Consider the following 18,299-nt stretch of genomic DNA (forward strand, 5'->3'; position numbering starts at 1 on the left):
CAGCTGTGTCCCCGGCTGTGCCCTGCGTGGCACTGCGCTGCGCCCCGCTCCATGCCCTGCTGTGCGCTGGGCTGTGCACAAGCCGTGGCCACGGCAGTCCTCTGCTCCGTGCCGTGCCGTGCATGGGGCTGTGCACCACTGTGTGCTGGGTTGTGCCCTGGTGTGCACCAGGCTGTGCCCTGGCTGCGCGCAAGCCATGCCCAGGGTGGTGCCATGCTCCATGCCCTGCTGTGCACTGGGCTGTGTCCTGGCTGTGCTCCACTGTGCACCGGTTTGTGCCCTGCTGTGCATCCGGCTGTGCCCTGGCTGTACACAAGCCATGCCCAGGGTGGTGCCATGCTCCATGCCCTGCTCTGCACTGAGCCATGCGCAAGCTGTGGCCAGGACAGTGCTCTGCTCCGTGCCCTACCGCATGCTGGACCGTGCAGAAGCCGTGGCCAGGGCCGTGATCTGCTCTGTGCCCTGCCGTGCCCAGGGCTGTGCCTTGGCTGTGCACAAGCCATGCCCAGGGTGGTGCCATGCTCCATGCCCTGCTGTGCGCTGGGTTGTGCCCTAGTTTGCACCCTGCTGTGCATCGGGCTGTGCTTTGGTCATGCACAAGCCATGCCCAGGGTCGTGCCCTGCTGCTGCCTTGCTCCATGACCTGCCCTGCAGCAGACTGTGCCCTGGCTGTGCGCAAGCCATGCCCAGGGTCGTGCCACGCACCATGCCCTGCTGTGCACTGGGCCATGCAGGAGCCGTGCCCAGGGCAGTGCCCTGCTCCATGCGCTGCTGTGCCCTGGCTGTGTCCCACTGTGCACCGGTTTGTGCCCTGCTGTGCATCCGGCTGTGCCCTGGGCCACGCACAAGCCATGCCCAGGGCAGTGCCCTGCTCCATGCCGTGCTGTGCATCAGGCTGTGCCTTGGGCACGCACAAGCCATGCCCAGGGCAGTGCCCTGCTCCATGCCGTGCTGTGCATCAGGCTGTGCCTTGGGCACGCACAAGCCATGCCCAGGGCAGTGCCCTGCTCCATGCCGTGCTGTGCATCAGGCTGTGCCTTGGGCACGCACAAGCCATGCCCAGGGCAGTGCCCTGCTCCATGCCGTGCTGTGCATCAGGCTGTGCCTTGGGCACGCACAAGCCATGCCCAGGCCAGTGCCCTGCTCCATGCCGTGCTGTGCATCAGGCTGTGCCTTGGGCATGCACAAGCCATGCCCAGGGTCGTGCCGTGCTGGTGCTTTGCTCCATGACCTGCCCTGCAGCAGGCTGTGCCCTGGCTGTGCACAAGCCATGCCCAGGGTCGTGCCACGCACCATGCCCTGCTCTGCACTGGGTTGTGCCCTGGTTTGTGCCCTGCTGTGCATCGGGCTGTGCTCTGGCCATGCAGAAGCCGTGCCCAGGGCAGCGCGCTGCTCCATGCCGTGCTGTGCCCGGGGCTGTGCCCTGGCTGTGTCCCACCGTGCACCGGTTTGTGCCCTGCTGTGCATCCAGCTGTGCCTTGGGCACGCACAAGCCATGCCCAGGGCAGTGCCCTGCTCCATGCCGTGCTGTGCATCCGGCTGTGCCCTGGGCACGCACAAGCCGTGCCCAGGGCAGTGCCGTGCTCTCTGCCCTGCTCCATGCCCTAGGCACACCCAGCTGCGTCCTGCTCTGTGCCCTGCACTGCACAGGCTGTACCTTGCCTGCAGCCTGCTGCACGCCCTCTCCTGCACCGGGCCGTGCACCGGCCCTGCACAAGCCGTGCGCACGGCCGTGCCCCGCTGCTGCCTTGCTCCATGCCCTGCCGTGCACCGGGACGCGCTGCCCTGCACGGGGCCGTGCCCCGCGGTGCCCCGGGCCGTGCTCCGCACCGCGCTCCGCACCGCACCGGGCTGTGCCCCGCCCGGCTCGTGCCCGCCCCGCGCCCCGGCGGCCCCGGCGCCTAGGGGGCGTGGCGTTGCGCCGCGCGCGGGTGACGCCCCGCCGCGGCCCCGCCCCCTGAGCCGCCGCGGCCGTTGCGCTGAGGCGGCGGCCATGGCGGTGCGGCTGCTGCTGGCCCGGGCCCTGCGCCTGCTGCCGCGCTGCCGCCCGCCCCGCGCCCCCCGCCACGACCCCCGGCCCGACCCCCGGCCTGCCCCGCCGCCCTCGCCGTGGCGGCCCTGGCTGTCCTGGCTGCCGGCGGCTCGCCGCCTCCTCCTGCGCGGGCCGGCCAGCGGGCTGGCGGCCGTGGCGCGGCGGGGCCGCGGCGGGGCCTGCCTGGCGCTGGCGATGGCGCTGGGGCTGGTGGAGCCGCGCCTGGAGGAGCAGCGACGGGCCGAGGCGGCGTGCCGCCACATCCAGGTGCGGCGTCCCCTCGGGGGGGGCTGCTGCGGGACCCCCGGGCCCGGGGCTCCCTGGGGGAGCCCCTCGGGCACCCTCCGTCGAGGGCAGGGGGGGCCCGTGCTGTGGGGAGCCCCTCAGACACCCCCCGTGAAGGGCAGGGGGGACCTTTGCTGTGGGGAGCCCCTCAGACACCCCCCGTGAAGGGCAGGGGGGACCTTTGCTGTGGGGAGCCCCTCAGACACCCCCCGTGAAGGGGAGGGGGGACCCTTGATGTGGGGAGCCCCTCAGACACCCCCTGTGAAGGGGAGGGGGGGACCCTTGATGTGGGGAGCCCCTCAGACACCCCCCGTGAAGGGGAGGGGGGACCCTTGATGTGGGGAGCCCCTCAGACACCCCCCGTGAAGGGGAGGGGGGACCCTTGATGTGGGGAGCCCCTCAGACACCCCCTGTGAAGGGGAGGGGGGGACCCTTGATGTGGGGAGCCCCTCAGACACCCCCCGTGAAGGGGAGGGGGGACCCTTGATGTGGGGAGCCCCTCAGACACCCCCCGTGAAGGGGAGGGGGGACCCTTGATGTGGGGAGTCCCTCAGACACCCCCCGTGAAGGGGAGGGGGGACCCTTGATGTGGGAAGCCCCTCAGACACCCCCCGTGAAGGGGAGGGGGGACCCTTGATGTGGGGAGCCCCTCAGACACCCCCTGTGAATGGGAGGGGGGGCCCTTGATGTGGGGAGCCCCTCAGACACCCCCAGAAGGGCAGGGGGGGTCCTTGCTGTGGGGAGTCCCTCAGGTACACCTCCCCATCTCCCCCCAAGGAAGGTGGGGGGCACTGCTATGAGCAGCCCTCAGGCACATCCCTGAAGGGGGACTGCTGTGGGCAGCCCCACAGACACCTCTTCCTCCCTAAAAATAGGGTACTGGGGAAGCCTCTCGGTCAGCTGCCCCTCACCACCCCAAAGCAGGTACCGGTGGGGTCCTCACTCCTTGTCCCCCCACAAAGGGAGGGGGGCAAGGCCCTTGTGATGGGGGCCTCATGTCCCAGCAGGCTGGTGTCGAGCCCCCAGGTCTGTCCCCTCTCCCTGAGACAGCCGGGGTCCCTGCGAGGCTGGGCCAGGCCGTGCTTGGCAGGGCACTGGGGACGGACGGTGCTGAACGTATTTCATGGGTAAAAATAGACCTTTGCTGTTCAGAGCCAGCTGTCACCTGCCCCACTAACCGGCAGACAAACACGTTCCCACAGAGGTTCTGCCTTTCCCTGAAGTTTCTCAGGATGCTTTCTCTCCCCTGCCCTGGCTGGGTGGTTAAATTTGCTGTCTTCCCCCTTCCACCGTCCCTGAATCTGTGTCCTTTTGCCACTGGGCCCATCCTGAGGGCAGCCACTGGTGCATCAGGGTCGTAGCCCGTGGAGAAGTGTGCTTGGCTATATCGGTCCAGGTGACAGCTGTGGCACCGCCAGACCTGTAGGATCATGAACGCTATGGTTAAACTCCAGAACAGCCCTCCTGTGCTTTGTCTTCTCTTGTCTTTTTTGATTTCCTCCCTCAGCTTTCTCCCATCAATGATTCACTCTTCTTCTAACTAACCAACCCTCGTACTTGGCTGCCACAAAAGCTCAGGGCATTTTTTTTCCATCTGTTGTTGCTCTTAATTGGATTTTCTTTTAAATGCTATTTGCTCGGTTTATTTATGGAGAGGGAGAAAAGTGTAATAGTGCATCTCTTTTTAGAAGTATTGTTAGACTTGTCTTTACAAAACATATTTATGTTCTGGATTAGCAAATGACTCCCCCTCCCCATTCCTCTTCTTCCCATGCACTTACAGCACCCTTGGAAAGGGCACCTTAGGTAAAGACTGTTTTAGGGGTAATTTGTTTCAGACAAAAATACACGGTCTGCAAATTATTTTCCCTATGGTTACAGTGATTTTGACCTAATGGTTAGAGCCTGACTGTGGCTTTCAGGTTGGACCAACCCAACGGGATGCGTAGTACTGCTTAAACAGTAAGGGAGTTCTCCTTCATTGGGAAGTCTTGAATAACTGAGCAGGTTTTTTAATCATTGTCTTTTCTTACTCCTTTCAGACAGTGTTTGTCGGAAAGAGCAAGCCACAGAAAGATCCCCTGAGCTCCTTCCGCTGGCAGGGCTTCAAGCTGGAAGAGTATCTCATTGGCCAACCCATCGGGAAGGGCTGCAGCGCCGCTGTGTACGAAGCAGCTATTCCTTTCTCTTGCAATCATCAGGGACGTGCAGAGAGAAGCCATCTCACAGGGCAGGGGCCAGCCGTGCAGCGGGATCATGGCTCGGCTTCACAGGCGGCTGAAGAGGAGCCCGTAGAGAAATACCAACCAAAAGAGGCTTTTCCGTTAGCTATCAAAATGATGTGGAACATTTCGGTAAGGGGTCGGTTCTTAATCTGTCTGTCACTTGGAAAGTCGGGCTGAAATGTTTAATGCTTAAGTGTTGAAAGCACTAATTATGTAGTGCACGATGAGCATGTCAAAACAAAGCTGTTGATATGTGACATTGGAGACGTCGATTGTTAGCGAGCAGTCCCAGAGAAAGGTAATTAGCATTCATCTTTCCTCTGGAATCGACATTGAGAGCTGCTGCTGCTGGAGTTGTTGGTTACGGAGGTGATGTTTCCAGAAGAAAAGCTTTTCTGAAGCTGGCTGTAATGGCAGGGTGGAAGAATGGGAAAGCCACTGCTGCCAGTGCTTTAGGAATTGGTGTCCTTGTCGGTGTCAGGATAGAAATAGATTTTCTTCTGCAAAGTGCGGCTGAGGTGCGAGTCAGTGGTCACAGGGGTGGGGCAGTAACCTGCGTGCTGGGTCCCCTTGCCGTGAAGTGAATGGGCGAGATCCGTGCTAGCGTTTCCCAGCCCGAGTGACTCTCTGATGATTCAAACCCTCAGTGTGGCTATTCCACATTTAAAAAAAATCCATGTGGGTTTTGCCATTGAAGAGGTTTTGTGGCACTTGATGTGACAAGTTGATATTCTAAGAAAGTCTTCCAAAATGCCAACATCTGAAACCCCTTGGGCTCCAGAAATACCCTGGCATTTAGCCATGGGCTTTTCCAGTCAGGTCTTGAGGTTGAAAATGAGTGTTAACGTATAGCTCAGAGTGCTAACAGTCGAGGATGCATTTGAAGAGACAAATGGATTTCTTTCTGCAAGTAAAGGCCTTGCCACGTCCCTTGGTAAATTCTTTTAAGTAGTTAATTGCCTTCTCCGATTTTCAGAGTAGAGAAGGGAGCCCCTTTGATCTAGTCTCAGTTGATCTAATTCCAGATACAGTGCCAGCCTCAGGATTATCTGTTTTCAGTCTGTGTTGAGGCTGGATGATTTTGGAGCTTAAACCAACGTGGTGTGTAATTGCTGTTGCAGGCTGGTTCGTCAAGTGAAGCCATCCTCGATGCTATGGGCCGAGAGCTTGTTCCAGCCACGGGGGTTGCCTTAGCCGGAGAATATGGAGCTGTCTCTGGCCACAGGTACAGCCACAATGGAAATGGCGGTGGTTCTCAAATGGTGACACGCTAATTTTATCTATCAATTAATTTTGCAGCACATCTGTGCTGTTAAGAAGATGGCGAGAGGTTTCTGTAATAGTTCCTGAAAGCAGATAAAAACGAAGCCTTGGGATTATTCGTGGCTCAGGAGGCGTGTGCATATGTTTTGTCTAAACGGTGGTGCCTTCAGAAGTGCCGCATGCCTCAAACATCATGCAGGGACAGGCTGCTGGCTGCCTTGGGGATTTTTCTCTGGTGTGCTTTTCTCCAGCACAGTTAGGAAACCGCATAGCAATGCTGCTGTTCAAATAGTGATTTAACACAGTCTTGTTTACTCTGAGGAGCAGATTGTGGCACGGCTTGTTGGCGTGCGGGGAATACCTACAGCTAAGCTGTACCAGCTTTGATGGCGTAGTGCAGAAAATGTGTCGAAAGGATACACCAAGAATTGGGGACCCATCCGTCCTGCCAGTGGTCTGATAGTTGACTGTGGCCAGGCACTTCTGTGCCCTGTGTCTTAGTTTCCACATGTGTGAAATGCTTTGTTATGTGCGGATATTGTTAAAGGCTAAGAGGAGCTAATTAAAAATCATTTAAATGTGTGTCATGGTGCTTTTTAATTACAGAAATATACGCCTACAATTGGTAACAATTTGACTGTATTAAACATCAAACAATTTGACTGTAATACAATTTGACTGTTTTATTTTAGAACTGGTTTGGTTGTAAAATGGGTGCTGGGCAGAGAGGTGGAAACTGTTCTAGTGCAGGGAAACTGGCAAGAAAGAAAATGGAAAATGACTTGGTTCCCATGCTTTCACCCGACTGAGAAGTGAACAAACAGCACGAAGGTGGAAAATTCCATGGAAACTTCTAAATTATCTTGAGTTAGCTTTTTGTTAAAAAATGTGTCTTTTTGTTCGATTTGAAACAATGGAGTCTGCAGTCCAGATTGTCTGATTTAAATTTCAAACACATCTCAGCTGCCAATACAAATGAATAATGAATGCTGTGTGGTACGGCGCTAGCTGAGAATGCAACAGAGCAGCCAAAGGGATGTTTGACATTCAGGGGATGAGAGGGGAGAGAGATCTGTTTTGCAGATACAGATAGGTAACCTGCCTTTCATTGTAGTGAGTGCTTCCTGCCTGTGCCGTAAAATAGAGGGTCTAAATTGATATGCCTAGTGTGAAGTTGACCTTTATTTTGTGTCTAACAAAGTAATTGTGTTTGGTTTTTTTTTTTCTCTAAAGCTGCTGTTGTAGTTCTTTTTGAACTGAGAAGCAGCCTGTGACTAGCTCTGCCTTTGTTAGCAGCATGGAAAGGCTAGTAGGGTTTGGATAAAATTAAAGGCTGCATGTAAAGCATAAGGATTTCCGGCAAAGTTTCGTTTGCAGCACGGGTAAAGCACCAGTATTTCCTGTTCAGCCATCGTATATAGGGAAATCCACTTACAACACAGTCCTTCTAGCAGCCACAGGTAAAGTCTTGGTCTGTGTACCCTCCGCTGGTGTATCAGCACTGCCTTGATGATGGTTCAGGAAGCACCAGGGTAGATGTTGAACTCTGGAGGAAGTGCTGGGTCCTGCCCGCTGCTGTGGTGGACCTGCGCAGGCTGCCGGTGCTCTGCATCAACGTGGGAAACGCTGGGCTGAGGCACCAGTTAGGAAATTGGCCGTAAGGGCAGGGAGGTTGCTGTCCCTGTTCTTTCTAACCAAATAGTTTCCAGGATGTGAACGTTTGAATATTTGCTTAATGTGCAGTCCTGTAATCTGTACTGGGCAGCCTTAATGCTCTCTCTAATAAGGTTTTCGCTGCAGAATAAACGTGTTTGCACGCTGCTTTGGAACCCTTTGGTGGGGAGGACGGGCCATATTAATGAAAAGTAATTCCAGAAATAACAGAGATGTGTCTGTTGTAAATCAGAACTGACCAGGAGATCGATGTAATCTGTGGTATCTATACTTCTGTGTAGAAAACCTGTCCTTGGGAGGAAGAAGTTGCAACCTCATCCGAATATAATCCAGGTGATCCGAGCGTTCACATCCTCAGTCCCTTTGCTGCCTGGAGCCTTCGTGGACTATCCCGATGTTCTTCCGTTAAGCCTGAATCCCAGAGGGATCGGTCACAGCCGCACGCTCTTCTTGGTGATGAAGAAGTAGGTAGAGAGAAGCTTGTTAACATGACTTGGGCTTTTTGTGACACTGCCCAGCAAGCAGGGCTGTATATTCTGCTGCTACACGGGTCCTTGCAAAGATTTGGCCTGGGCTGCTGCCAAAAAGCAGAGTATGCTCTTGGAAACGCTTCCTAAGACCTGTTCCAAGTCCTTGAGATTTTAACTCTAGTTCAACAATGAAGACAAGACGTTCTTTTTAATAATTACCCCAAATTCGAGTAAGAAATGTGGAGCTTATCCCCATTTGTCTGCCTTTCTAAGTCTGAACTTCACCCCTAGTCTGAACACGTCGCTAGAGACGGAGTAGAATCAGTAATGAGATTTATTAGCGGTCGGCATCTCTGGCTTTCTCGGTTGGGTTTTGGTTTTGATTGCCTATTGCAGTGGCATTGACATAAAAGCACCTTCTGTTTCCCACTCCTTTGTTCTGCCTGCGTCTGGAGAAGTGCTCTGTTCTCTCTGTATTTCAAGAACACATTCTTGCTCCTGATTAGCACATCTCCTCATTTTGCTCATACGATCTGCATTATTATCTGCCTCCTCTTTCAAAATATAACACCAGTACATAAAAACCTGTAAGAATGACAACTGTATACCTGTAGCCCCTCGCCATGCTGTTTAAGAGGCTTCTTTTACTTGCAGTTGGTGAACTCGGGCAAGAGCACTGAAAATTCACTGGTGGGTGGTGTTGCAAAAGAGAGGATTTGAGAACAGCAGACAGGGGTGTGGTGTCAGGATGAGGCTGGGAGGTGGGAAGGCATCGCGGAGGTCAGGAAGAATCTGGCACATGCAAGCGTGCTGTATCCCCAGCCAGACAGCACTGAGGTTGAACCGCAAGCGATAAGCTTCCAGGATGCTAATTCTGAGGTTTTCCTTGTTCTGAACTAGTTATCCGTGCACCCTGCGCCAGTATCTGAGGGAGAGCAGTCCAGATGTTTGTCTCTCCACAATGATGATTTTACAGCTCTTGGAAGGCGTGGACCATCTTGTTCGACATGGAATAGCACACAGAGACCTGAAGTCTGACAACATCCTGGTTGAATTTGATTCTGGTATGTAGATCACTGAGTAGAAATGCCAATTAAGTCATGCACAGTAGTGATGCAGTCGTGTAGGCAATTGGGGAAGTCTTACCCAGGTGTGCGTTTGGGGGAAAAATGAGCATCAAACCCTTTGAAGAATCTCAGGTTTAGTTTTTAGCTTTACTGCTTGCTGCCACTGCAGCACTGGGGAAGTAAATTATCCTGTCTTCTGTGCCTCAGGTTTTGGATCATTAAAACGGACTTGAAAGGAGTGTTGCACTGTAATCAGATGGAGAGAGGCAGAGTATTGCTAAGGTGATGCATTGCAGAAGCACAGCAAACGTTGGCTGGAGCAGTTGGGCATATAATAATGCCACACTGACAATTCTGGAGGTGCCTTTGCTTCAGGCTCTTGGCTCTGTCATCTCTCAGTAGCCAAATAACAGGGCGGTTCTTAAAAATCTCACCTGACGGTCAGGTTAATAGTGCTGCACGCTGGATGATGAAACATGAGTTGAAAGGCAAGGGACCCGACAGAGTGTTTAAGCCAAAAGCAGCATTTTCATTGTCTGGTTCTCCTGTCAGCCTCTCTAACTGAGATTTTAATTACCTGAGCTCTTTTTCAGCATGACTGAGATTTAAATGGGCAGGAAACAATAGCAGGCAGCCAGATCTGTGTAATTAAGGGTCTTGGTACAGCAGCCAGGGAAGGTTTTCAGCGACACTAATGCCATCCTTCTTTTCTTGAAGGAAAAGCTTCTCTGGAGCTATGCTGAATGCGGTTAGGAATGATCTAAAGCATCGATTTTTCTGTATTGGAGTCTGGAGAAGTAATGATTCTACTTTGCAATGTTTGACTTGTCATCAGGACAGGGACTGTTAACTAATGCAAAGTTTCTCCAGCCTTTTGCTATAGCTAAATATATAGATATACATCGGTAGCTTTTGCTATAGATAAAAACAAAGGGGAAAAATGAATTTATTCCTCCATCATGGATGAGTCTCTAGCCTTATATGTCTTCAATTTTATGTATCCGCGCGTTTTGTGAGACGCATGTTCCATGGGGAGCAGTCATATCCTCTAAAGAGGAAACGGAATAACAAGTTTTGTTTTAATAAAACCGATATTGCACCTAATAATACAGAGGCAAAGCAGGAAAACAGCATGTGGTTGTGCTGATTCCTGCGGGTTTTGAAATTGTTCCTGAAGACTCTCTGGTGTCCATGTGATGCGGTGTCTAATTCAGCTAGGTCCTCTGCAACTGAACGCTAACTCTGCTAGCCCCGTGTCGTTCGCAGCTGGCTGCCCCTGGCTGGTGATCACGGACTTCGGTTGCTGTTTGGCAGATGAAAACGTCGGCTTGAGACTGCCTTTCACCAGCTCTTACGTGGATCGGGGCGGCAATGGCTGTCTTATGGCACCCGAGGTAAATCCCCCTGTAGTAATGGTTTGTGTTGCTGGTTGTCTGCTTATCCTGCTGTCGGGACTAAAAAGTTGCAGCCCCAGCTGTGGTGCAGGCTGTGATAGGAACTTGAAAAGGGGTGGGATTAGGTCTAGAAGCAGTGGAGGGCATGCGTGCACATCACCTTGCTGTGATTTGTCCCTGAGCCTCCCCCCATGTGCACACACCAATACTTGCTTATGTGGTCTCTGCTGGTGTGTGTTCGCAGTAACAGCAGTAACAGCTGAAAGCCTCTGTGATCAGATCGATCATTTTCTACCTGTTCCTGCTTATTGACATTAACTCAGTCATGCAAGACAGTACCCGTCGCTGGTTACTGCATAACTAACCTCACCTTACGCTCCGTCATGTCCCATAAAGTGGCATAGGATGTCCATGTCCTAACTTGAGTTATGCTTGCTAAACATCCTTGTGTTAATAAAAAAAGTCCTCTTCAGACCTGTGCTGAGCAGTTGTCGAACAGACGCCTTGAGTGCTAAAAGGTGAAACGTAGTCAGTTGGTGTTACGAGGCAGAATTGACCTTTCCCACAAAAAGTCTGCTCTTCAGTCTTTTCTTGGGCCCCTTTCTGTGTAGCTATTAAAGAAGTTTATGCATCAACCTTGTGTTGCGACAGTAGTTTTTGGATGAAGTTCAAGGTGGTTGTGAAATTATTTACAGTTCCTTTTTATTTCTCTGATGATAACCGTAATAAAAGCGAAGACACCCTTAACTGTCCGCTTGACCTGGAGCACCGGGCCTTGCATTGCTTAAGTGCTGATGCAGTTTTGGTTGGTCATCCGCAAGTCTCCTGCCTACCTAAAATCCCAGAGTGAAATAGCTCTTGGGATTCCGTGAATACTGGTCAGGGGCAACAACTAAAGCCTGGGCACAATGACCAAACTCCTCCCGGTATCCTGGTGAGCTGCTCAGTGCCAAAGGCTCCGAGCATGCCAATAGGGAATATTGACAGCAGAGATTTAGACAAAACCTAGCTTTGGTTTCAGCATCTCTGTTTATTACAGCAGAAATACTGACTTGACCCTTGAAGATTAGTTTTAGCACAGAGCCCACACTAGAGCTGTTTATTTGAACATCGCCATCTCTGTGGCAGGTGATCACAGCGTCACCTGGTCCGGGCACGGTGATCAACTACAGTAAAGCCGATGCTTGGGCTGTTGGAGCAATCGCCTATGAAATCTTTGGCCTGCCCAATCCTTTCTATGGCCATGGGGACTCCACTCTGGAAAGCAGAAGTTACCATGAAGACCAGCTGCCAAGCCTGCCCGATCACGTGCCCCCTGAGGTGAAGCAAGTGATAAAGATGCTACTTCAGAGGGATCCCAACAAGGTAAGAAGCTGTTGTCTTGAAGAAGTCATCTAACCAGCCTTTGGAAGTATTGTTTGTAGATCATTTTGCTCGGGAGGGCTCAGGACTGTAATCCTGATGATATTGCTGTCTAGATAACTATCAAAGACAAACAAAAGGTCTTTGCTGAAATACAGTGCGGCCTCTCACATGCGACACTGAATAGTTTCGGGGATTTTAGTGGATGTTTGTGTCAGGGATTGGACCTGGGGGCGTTACGTGCAGTTGCATGCTATTAATGGTCACAAAGAGCTTTTTTATTCACAGGGACTTGGCGGTGCCTTAGAGGAGGCCTGGGGGACTTTGGCAGTGTAGATGCCACATGCTATCGATGTGACAGGATTGCAGCAGGATCAGCTAATCTTCCCTCTCCTTCCTTTTGCAGAGATTGTCTGCTAGAGTTGCTGCCAACGTGCTTCACCTAAGCCTCTGGGGTGAAAGCGTTCTAGCGTCCAAGATCCTGAAACCCGACCAGATGATCGCCTGGCTTCTCTGCCAGTCTGCGGCCGCTTTGCTCATGGATGGACTGGTGGATAAAAGCCGGATAGAAACCAAAATGAAGATGTGCTTTTTGGCAAACCTTGAGTATGAAGACCTCTGGGCAGCAATATTCCTGTTACTGGCCTGGAGAAGTCGGTCTGGGTGAAGAGTACCGTCTGGGACACGACTGTGTGATAGATAAATGGCACTTTCTAAAGGCACATAGGAATCTGTCTTTTCTGTCTGCCTGGAATCCTGTAGTGCTTTAGGGAACAAAACCGCAGGCCTGTGTTTGAGGGGTTGAGTGTTAGTACATGCTGCTTTTCTCTCCCTGCTAGAGGAAATGCCCTTGCTTCATTACTCTCTTGGTGTGAGGGTTTGCGGACCTTGCAGGTGTCCTGAGGTACGTGCCTGGTTTTGCTCACGTTTGGGAATTCATAATTGACTTCTAAGTTGTGTGTTGAATGAAGCAAGTTCCCTTTCAGAAGGGGGTGTGTGTGGGAGAAGGCACTGTCTAGCTGCTCTTTACACGGAAGCATCACGGATTTAAACAATACACCAAGAAAGCTGAGCTGACAGAGGGATGTGCAGTCTTTGTTTTCTTAGGGAAACCAGTGGTGGTCTTAAGATGATATTTGTCTGCAGCCACAGATGGATCTTGCTATAAAATGACCGCCTAAAAGCCTCCTAGTGAGGTGCTGACCGGTAAGGTGAGCGTCAGGAGCTGCTGGCTTCTTACGATAAAGCACCATTACATATCTAGCTAGTTGCTAGCAAAATAGCGCAAGTACAATGAACCCAAAACCTGCTTATGTTTGTTTCTTGACTGTTGTATTTGTGCAGTGACTGCTGCCGCAGGGTCTAAGGCCGAGTCAAACTGTGTCTGGTTAGGGATAATGCTGCAAACAAAATGGGGCTGAGCAGCAGTGCCTGCTTAGAGTTTAGTGGGATGCTTTTCTGTTTTACCTACCTGTTTTTTCTGTTTAACAATGAAGTAATATCCTTTGGTCGGGGAGGATAGGAGACATCGGTGTTTGGACAACAACAGTCGTGTTTATGAAAACATTGTTGGATTTCATGTCTGTAATTGTGTTTAGAGGAACTTGGGGAGAAAGTTATTTATGCTTGCACAATAAATTGAAGATTAAGCTCTGCTGCTGAGTGGGTTCTCTAAATCTGTTCATCTCTGTTCCTCGGATCCAGGCTTTAGGCTGTGGCGGCCTTAGGGGCAATGTAGCCCTGGTTCAGTGGCATCTTAAGAGATCATTTGGCTCTTTTCAGTCCCATTTCCGAAACACATTATTTTATTCCACAAAGTGGAGTTTCCCGAAGAGGAACAGACCTTGCCTTGTGAATGTGCCCATTTCGTACTCTCCTGACAAGTAAATCACTGGCTGCTCCTGCAGTTTCCAGGTCGATGATACCATGTGTCAAATGGCTGATAGCCCTCAGCAAATCATGGTTCAGTAACGTGCCATCAAGGTTTCGCATGCTGAAACGGCGTCTAGTTCAGCAATGGTGCGGGGAATGGACCTGCTCATTTTGCCTGTGAACACAGCACACTGCTGGGGCTGTAAAGAAGGCTCAGCAAAGAGCACAGAGCTTGGGAAATCTCGGAAAATGAGCTCTTTGGGCAAAAAGTTGCAGAAAATGAACTTTTTAGTCTTGGTCTGACCCTAAGCGAAGCTGCTGCTGCTTTTTCTTTGATGCAGAGTTCTTGCAGCGCATTTTTAGCTGGGATGGCTGCCTTGGATTTGTGTGCGCACTCTCCTGTGAGCTCTGTGCCCCTGTATCTAGTGGCGAGGCCAGTTCCCCGGACACTTGTCTCTGAAGCTTTTTGAAGAGTAAATACTGTCGCTTTCCTGGTAGATCTCCACTCTGACCTCTCTTTCTATTGTTCGGCTGTTTCTCTGAGCCAGCAAGAGCTGGGTAGCTCAGCAAGGTGCAGCTCTGCTTGTTCACCTGCTGAGTCTTTCCTTGTCCATGCAGTACTGGGTGTGGAATACACACATACTCCCTATCCAAACCAACTGTGTGGAGCAGGCTTTCTGCTGTGAACATGCTCTGGTTTTCTTTCCCCTTGATTTTCCTCCCAGGTCCAATTGCTACACGAGTAGGGAGCAGAATTAGGAGCCGGAGCCATCTGATTTTAAGCGTGTCGTTATTAGGCCAACCAGGCTTTGATCTGTGCTGGTTAACTGCAGACACTGGAAACTTACTTGCTTCCCCTGGAAATCATCTCATTTCATCTTTCTGTCCTCAAAAATGGCCTAAAACGCTTGTCCGGCAGCACCGCCTCCGGTTCTTAAATCCCTGTTATCGCTTCTCCTTTGCTTGCATTTTGTCTGTCTACGGTTCTGCTGAGGTTGGATAGTTTTCTTGTTTTCTTTCACTGCCCGCCTTTTGTCAATGAGACTTTTTTAATCATTCTTCAGCATTCCGGGTGCTTTTGGAAAGTGCAGTTTAAAAGTATATACTGTTACTGCAACAAATGCTGCCTTACTTTCTGCAAATGCCCAAGGGGAGCAAAACTGGAACATTTCCCAGCATGTCCCTCTCGCCCTGTCGTGCTAATCCCTAGGCAGGCGCTTGTTGGAGACCCTCGAGCTGAAGCCCCTTGCTGCCGCGTTTGTTCCCGGTCTTTGCCAAGAAGCAGACTGTGCCGTGGGGCAAGGGGGCAGCCGGGAGGGGGAACACAAGGCCGGAGCCGAATCTCTGCCCTTCCCTGAGCAGCGGGGTGTCTGGCCGCACTTTGAACCCTGGGGAGGGCGGAGGGAGGGATGGCGGAAGCGGCTGGCTCTCTGCCTGGCTGTGGCACTCCAGCCGAGAAGCAGCAGCCTCTGTGGTGCCGCTCGCTCCGCTCCGTGTGGGGCAGAGGTTCGGAGCCTGTGGGGCAGGATGAGGCGCCCGCTCTGGGCTGGTTGCAGCCAGCTGCTGCCCCGGCAAGCCGGGCTTTGCGCTGTCAAGCTGCCTGCGGCAGCCACCCCACGCCGCAGCCCGTGGGCCCCGGCTTCTCTGGCCGCCTCCGGCTCCTCGCCTGGTGCGTCTGCAGGGCTCCTCCTGGCCCTGGGTCACGGGGCCCCTTGCCGCTGGGGCTCGCAGTTCAACGTGCCCCCCAGTGCCCAGTTCGTGGCCCGGCCCGTGGGGGTCTGCTCCATGATGAAACTGCCCGTTCAGGCGTCGGCGGAGGGACTGGACGCAGCTTTCGTCGGCGTCCCTCTAGACACGGGCACGTCCAACCGGCCGGGAGCAAGGTAAGGGCTAGCCGTGGTGCCAGGGAAGCCAGTGCTTTAGCTCCGGCCGGCATGGCTCTCCTCCTGCGAGAGGAGCGCTGGGTGTGCGGTGCTGGTATCGGGAACTCTGCCCAGCAGCTTTTCCCTGCTGTGCTCTTTTCCCAGGTTTGGCCCACGCCAGATCCGGGCCGAGTTGGCGATGGTGAGGAGGTACAACGCCAGCACCGGGGCAGCGCCTTTCGACTCTTTGCAGGTGGCTGACATTGGGGACGTGAACGTGAACCTCTACAACCTGCCCGACAGCTGCCGCCTCATCCGAGAGGCCTACCAGAAGATAGTGGCCTCCGGCTGCGTGCCCCTCACCTTGGGTAAGGACCCTGCGTCTCCCTGCCCTGCCACCGCATCCCTGCTCATCCAAACTCCGTCTCCTCCTCCCCTCCCCCCGAACGCGGTAGAAGGTGAGCGATGAATCTGTCCCCTGCACGGGATGTTGTGCTAAATCATGGGCTAAATGGATAAATCATGGGTAAATTTACATGCTTTCTGCTAAAATTACTGCTGTCAGCAATGCCTCTTGTGTCAAAAATGGGGAGAATGAGTCAGTCAAGAGACTATTTCAGTGCACAGCCTGAAGCTGAACTGCAAATCCGATCAGCAGTGTGCTTTTGGTGTCCCCTTGAGCAGGACCCAACGCAAGAGCAGTTTGCATCTCTCTGGAAAGCTTCAGGCTTGAGCAAGCGCCTGGCAGAGTGCCACTTTGCACGAGGTGTGATTTGGGGGTGTGTTCGAGTTTCCAGCAGTGGCAGCTTGGCATCACTAAATGACGCGAGTATAGAGTAACGAGGGGCAAATTATCAGTTACAGTGTCCTCAGAAGTGAATCAAGAAACTATTTATAAGCCCAGTGAAGGGTTCCGCTCCATGGACTGCCCCTGCCAGCAGTCATGCATCTCCAGTCCTCCCAAAGAGGGAAGAGAAGAGAGGAAGCAATCTGCACCCGGGAGCCTCAGGTTTTCCTTCAGGAGTGAAGCCCTGGGATGTATAAAAAAGTGCAGGATAAATGCAATGGGGGGGGAATCACCTGGGAGCAAACATAATGAGCGCTGGGCATCTCTTGCAGTGTGTTACACCCTCTTCCCTGTCCTGTTGCAGGTGGAGATCACACCATAACATACCCCATCCTGCAGGCCGTGGCAGAAAAGTAAGTTTCTGACCTGGAGATGTAGAATAAGGCCCTGGGAAGGAGCCTTGGGAAGGCTCCTGGTTTGCTCTCCACGGTGGAGGCAGGGCCATCGCGCACGGGATGGGGAGTAACGTGGCCACCCTGTCTCGACTAGGCACGGTCCCCTGGGACTGGTGCACGTGGATGCTCACACCGACACCGGAGACAGAGCCCTGGGGGAGAAGATCTACCACGGGACCCCGTTCCGGCGCTGCGTGGAGGAAGGGCTGCTGGACTGCAGCCGCGTGGTCCAGATCGGCATCCGAGGCTCCTCCTATGACCCTGATCCTTACAAGTACTGCCGGGACCAGGTAAGTTTGGCCGCAGGCATGCACCGAGTGCCGTTTTCTTTCCCTGCCATTAGTATTTCCACATCATTAATATTCCCTTAGCTTCAGCAGGAAAAGAAATGTCTCTTCTGCATCTTGTCCCACGCCAGCAGCTTGGCCTGCAGGACAAGCGCTCCCGGCGCACCGAGCCGTTAGCTGAGCGGAGAATAAGAAAGTGGGGGTGAGCGGAGGCTGCTTCAAGATGCACCTCTGCACCTTGGCCCTGGGATGAGGATTTATCCCGGCAAGAAATCCCCGGCGGGGCAGGGGATGCTCCGCTTTGCCTGCCTTTCCCTGAGTGGGCGCCTGCGTCTCTGTATGCCCACAGGGTTTCCGGGTGGTCCCGGCCGAAGAGTGCTGGAGGAGGTCCCTGGTGCCGCTGATGGGGGAGGTGAGGAAGCAGATGGGGGACAAGCCTGTGTACATCAGTTTCGATATCGATGGACTAGACCCCGCATACGCCCCGGGCACCGGGACGCCGGAGATAGCCGGGCTTACACCTGCGCAGGTAAGGGGGAACGCAGCTTTGTTGTCCAGTGGGGACATTTTTGCTCCCATTAAAGGAGGTCATGCTGCTAGTGCAGCAAAGCAAAGGGTTAGGGAGGCCAAGGGGCATTTCGTAGTCGTAACGAGGAAAGGAGATGTTGAACTGGTGTGATTTGGTCTGTATAGGCTGGGTTTCCTTAGCTGCACAAGGGGAAAGCAGAGCCCTGACCAGCCTGCTAGGTCAGATGTGTTTCTTGATCCCAAATCTGTTTTTTTCCTAGGCTTTGGAGATTATTCGTGGCTGCAAAGGACTGAACATAGTGGGATGTGACCTTGTAGAAGTTGCACCGATGTACGATGTCTCTGGTGAGTCTAAAGATGGTTGAGAGTAAGAAAGACGTGAGCCTGGCGGAGGCGGCTGACCGGCGTGGGTGAAAGCGGTTGGGCATTTACAGCTTGATTTTTTTCCCCCTGCCCCTTTTTGTCTTTTCTTAGGTAACACAGCCCTCCTGGGGGCAAACCTGCTGTTCGAGATGCTCTGCGTTCTCCCCAGAGTGAAGACGATGTGAGGGCAGCTCCCGCCTGCCCCACGGGCAACGCAGCTCCGACCCCAGCCGAGGCTTTCCGTGTCCTGTTCCCCTCGACCAGTCGCAGGGAATGCGTGCTTTGCAGTAAGGAATAAATGCCATTTACCACAAGAAAAGGTAATTTTAAGCTGATAAACTGTAGGTAGCAGCTGGGTTTGAACAGCCCATTT

General features: G+C 53.2%; 2 protein-coding genes across 2 annotated transcripts; both read left to right on the forward strand.

Annotated features, from left to right (window-relative positions):
- The first annotated feature begins 1,993 nt into the window (after nt 1-1,993).
- PINK1 (PTEN induced kinase 1) lies at nt 1,994-13,427 on the forward strand. The gene is made up of 8 exons (XM_059829997.1): nt 1,994-2,299; nt 4,360-4,671; nt 5,664-5,767; nt 7,761-7,943; nt 8,850-9,013; nt 10,283-10,410; nt 11,539-11,775; nt 12,179-13,427. The coding sequence occupies exons 1-8, from the start codon at nt 1,994-1,996 to the stop codon at nt 12,437-12,439; spliced, it is 1,695 nt and encodes a 564-aa protein (XP_059685980.1). The 3' UTR covers nt 12,440-13,427.
- Nucleotides 13,428-15,171: 1,744 nt separating this feature from the next.
- AGMAT (agmatinase) lies at nt 15,172-18,111 on the forward strand. Its single transcript, XM_059830087.1, has 7 exons — nt 15,172-15,527; nt 15,672-15,874; nt 16,658-16,706; nt 16,843-17,038; nt 17,385-17,564; nt 17,824-17,908; nt 18,038-18,111. The coding sequence occupies exons 1-7, from the start codon at nt 15,172-15,174 to the stop codon at nt 18,109-18,111; spliced, it is 1,143 nt and encodes a 380-aa protein (XP_059686070.1).
- The last annotated feature ends 188 nt before the right edge of the window (nt 18,112-18,299 follow it).

The sequence above is a fragment of the Gavia stellata genome, chromosome 27 (genome assembly GCF_030936135.1).
Source record: "Gavia stellata isolate bGavSte3 chromosome 27, bGavSte3.hap2, whole genome shotgun sequence".
Classification (NCBI taxonomy): domain Eukaryota; kingdom Metazoa; phylum Chordata; class Aves; order Gaviiformes; family Gaviidae; genus Gavia; species Gavia stellata.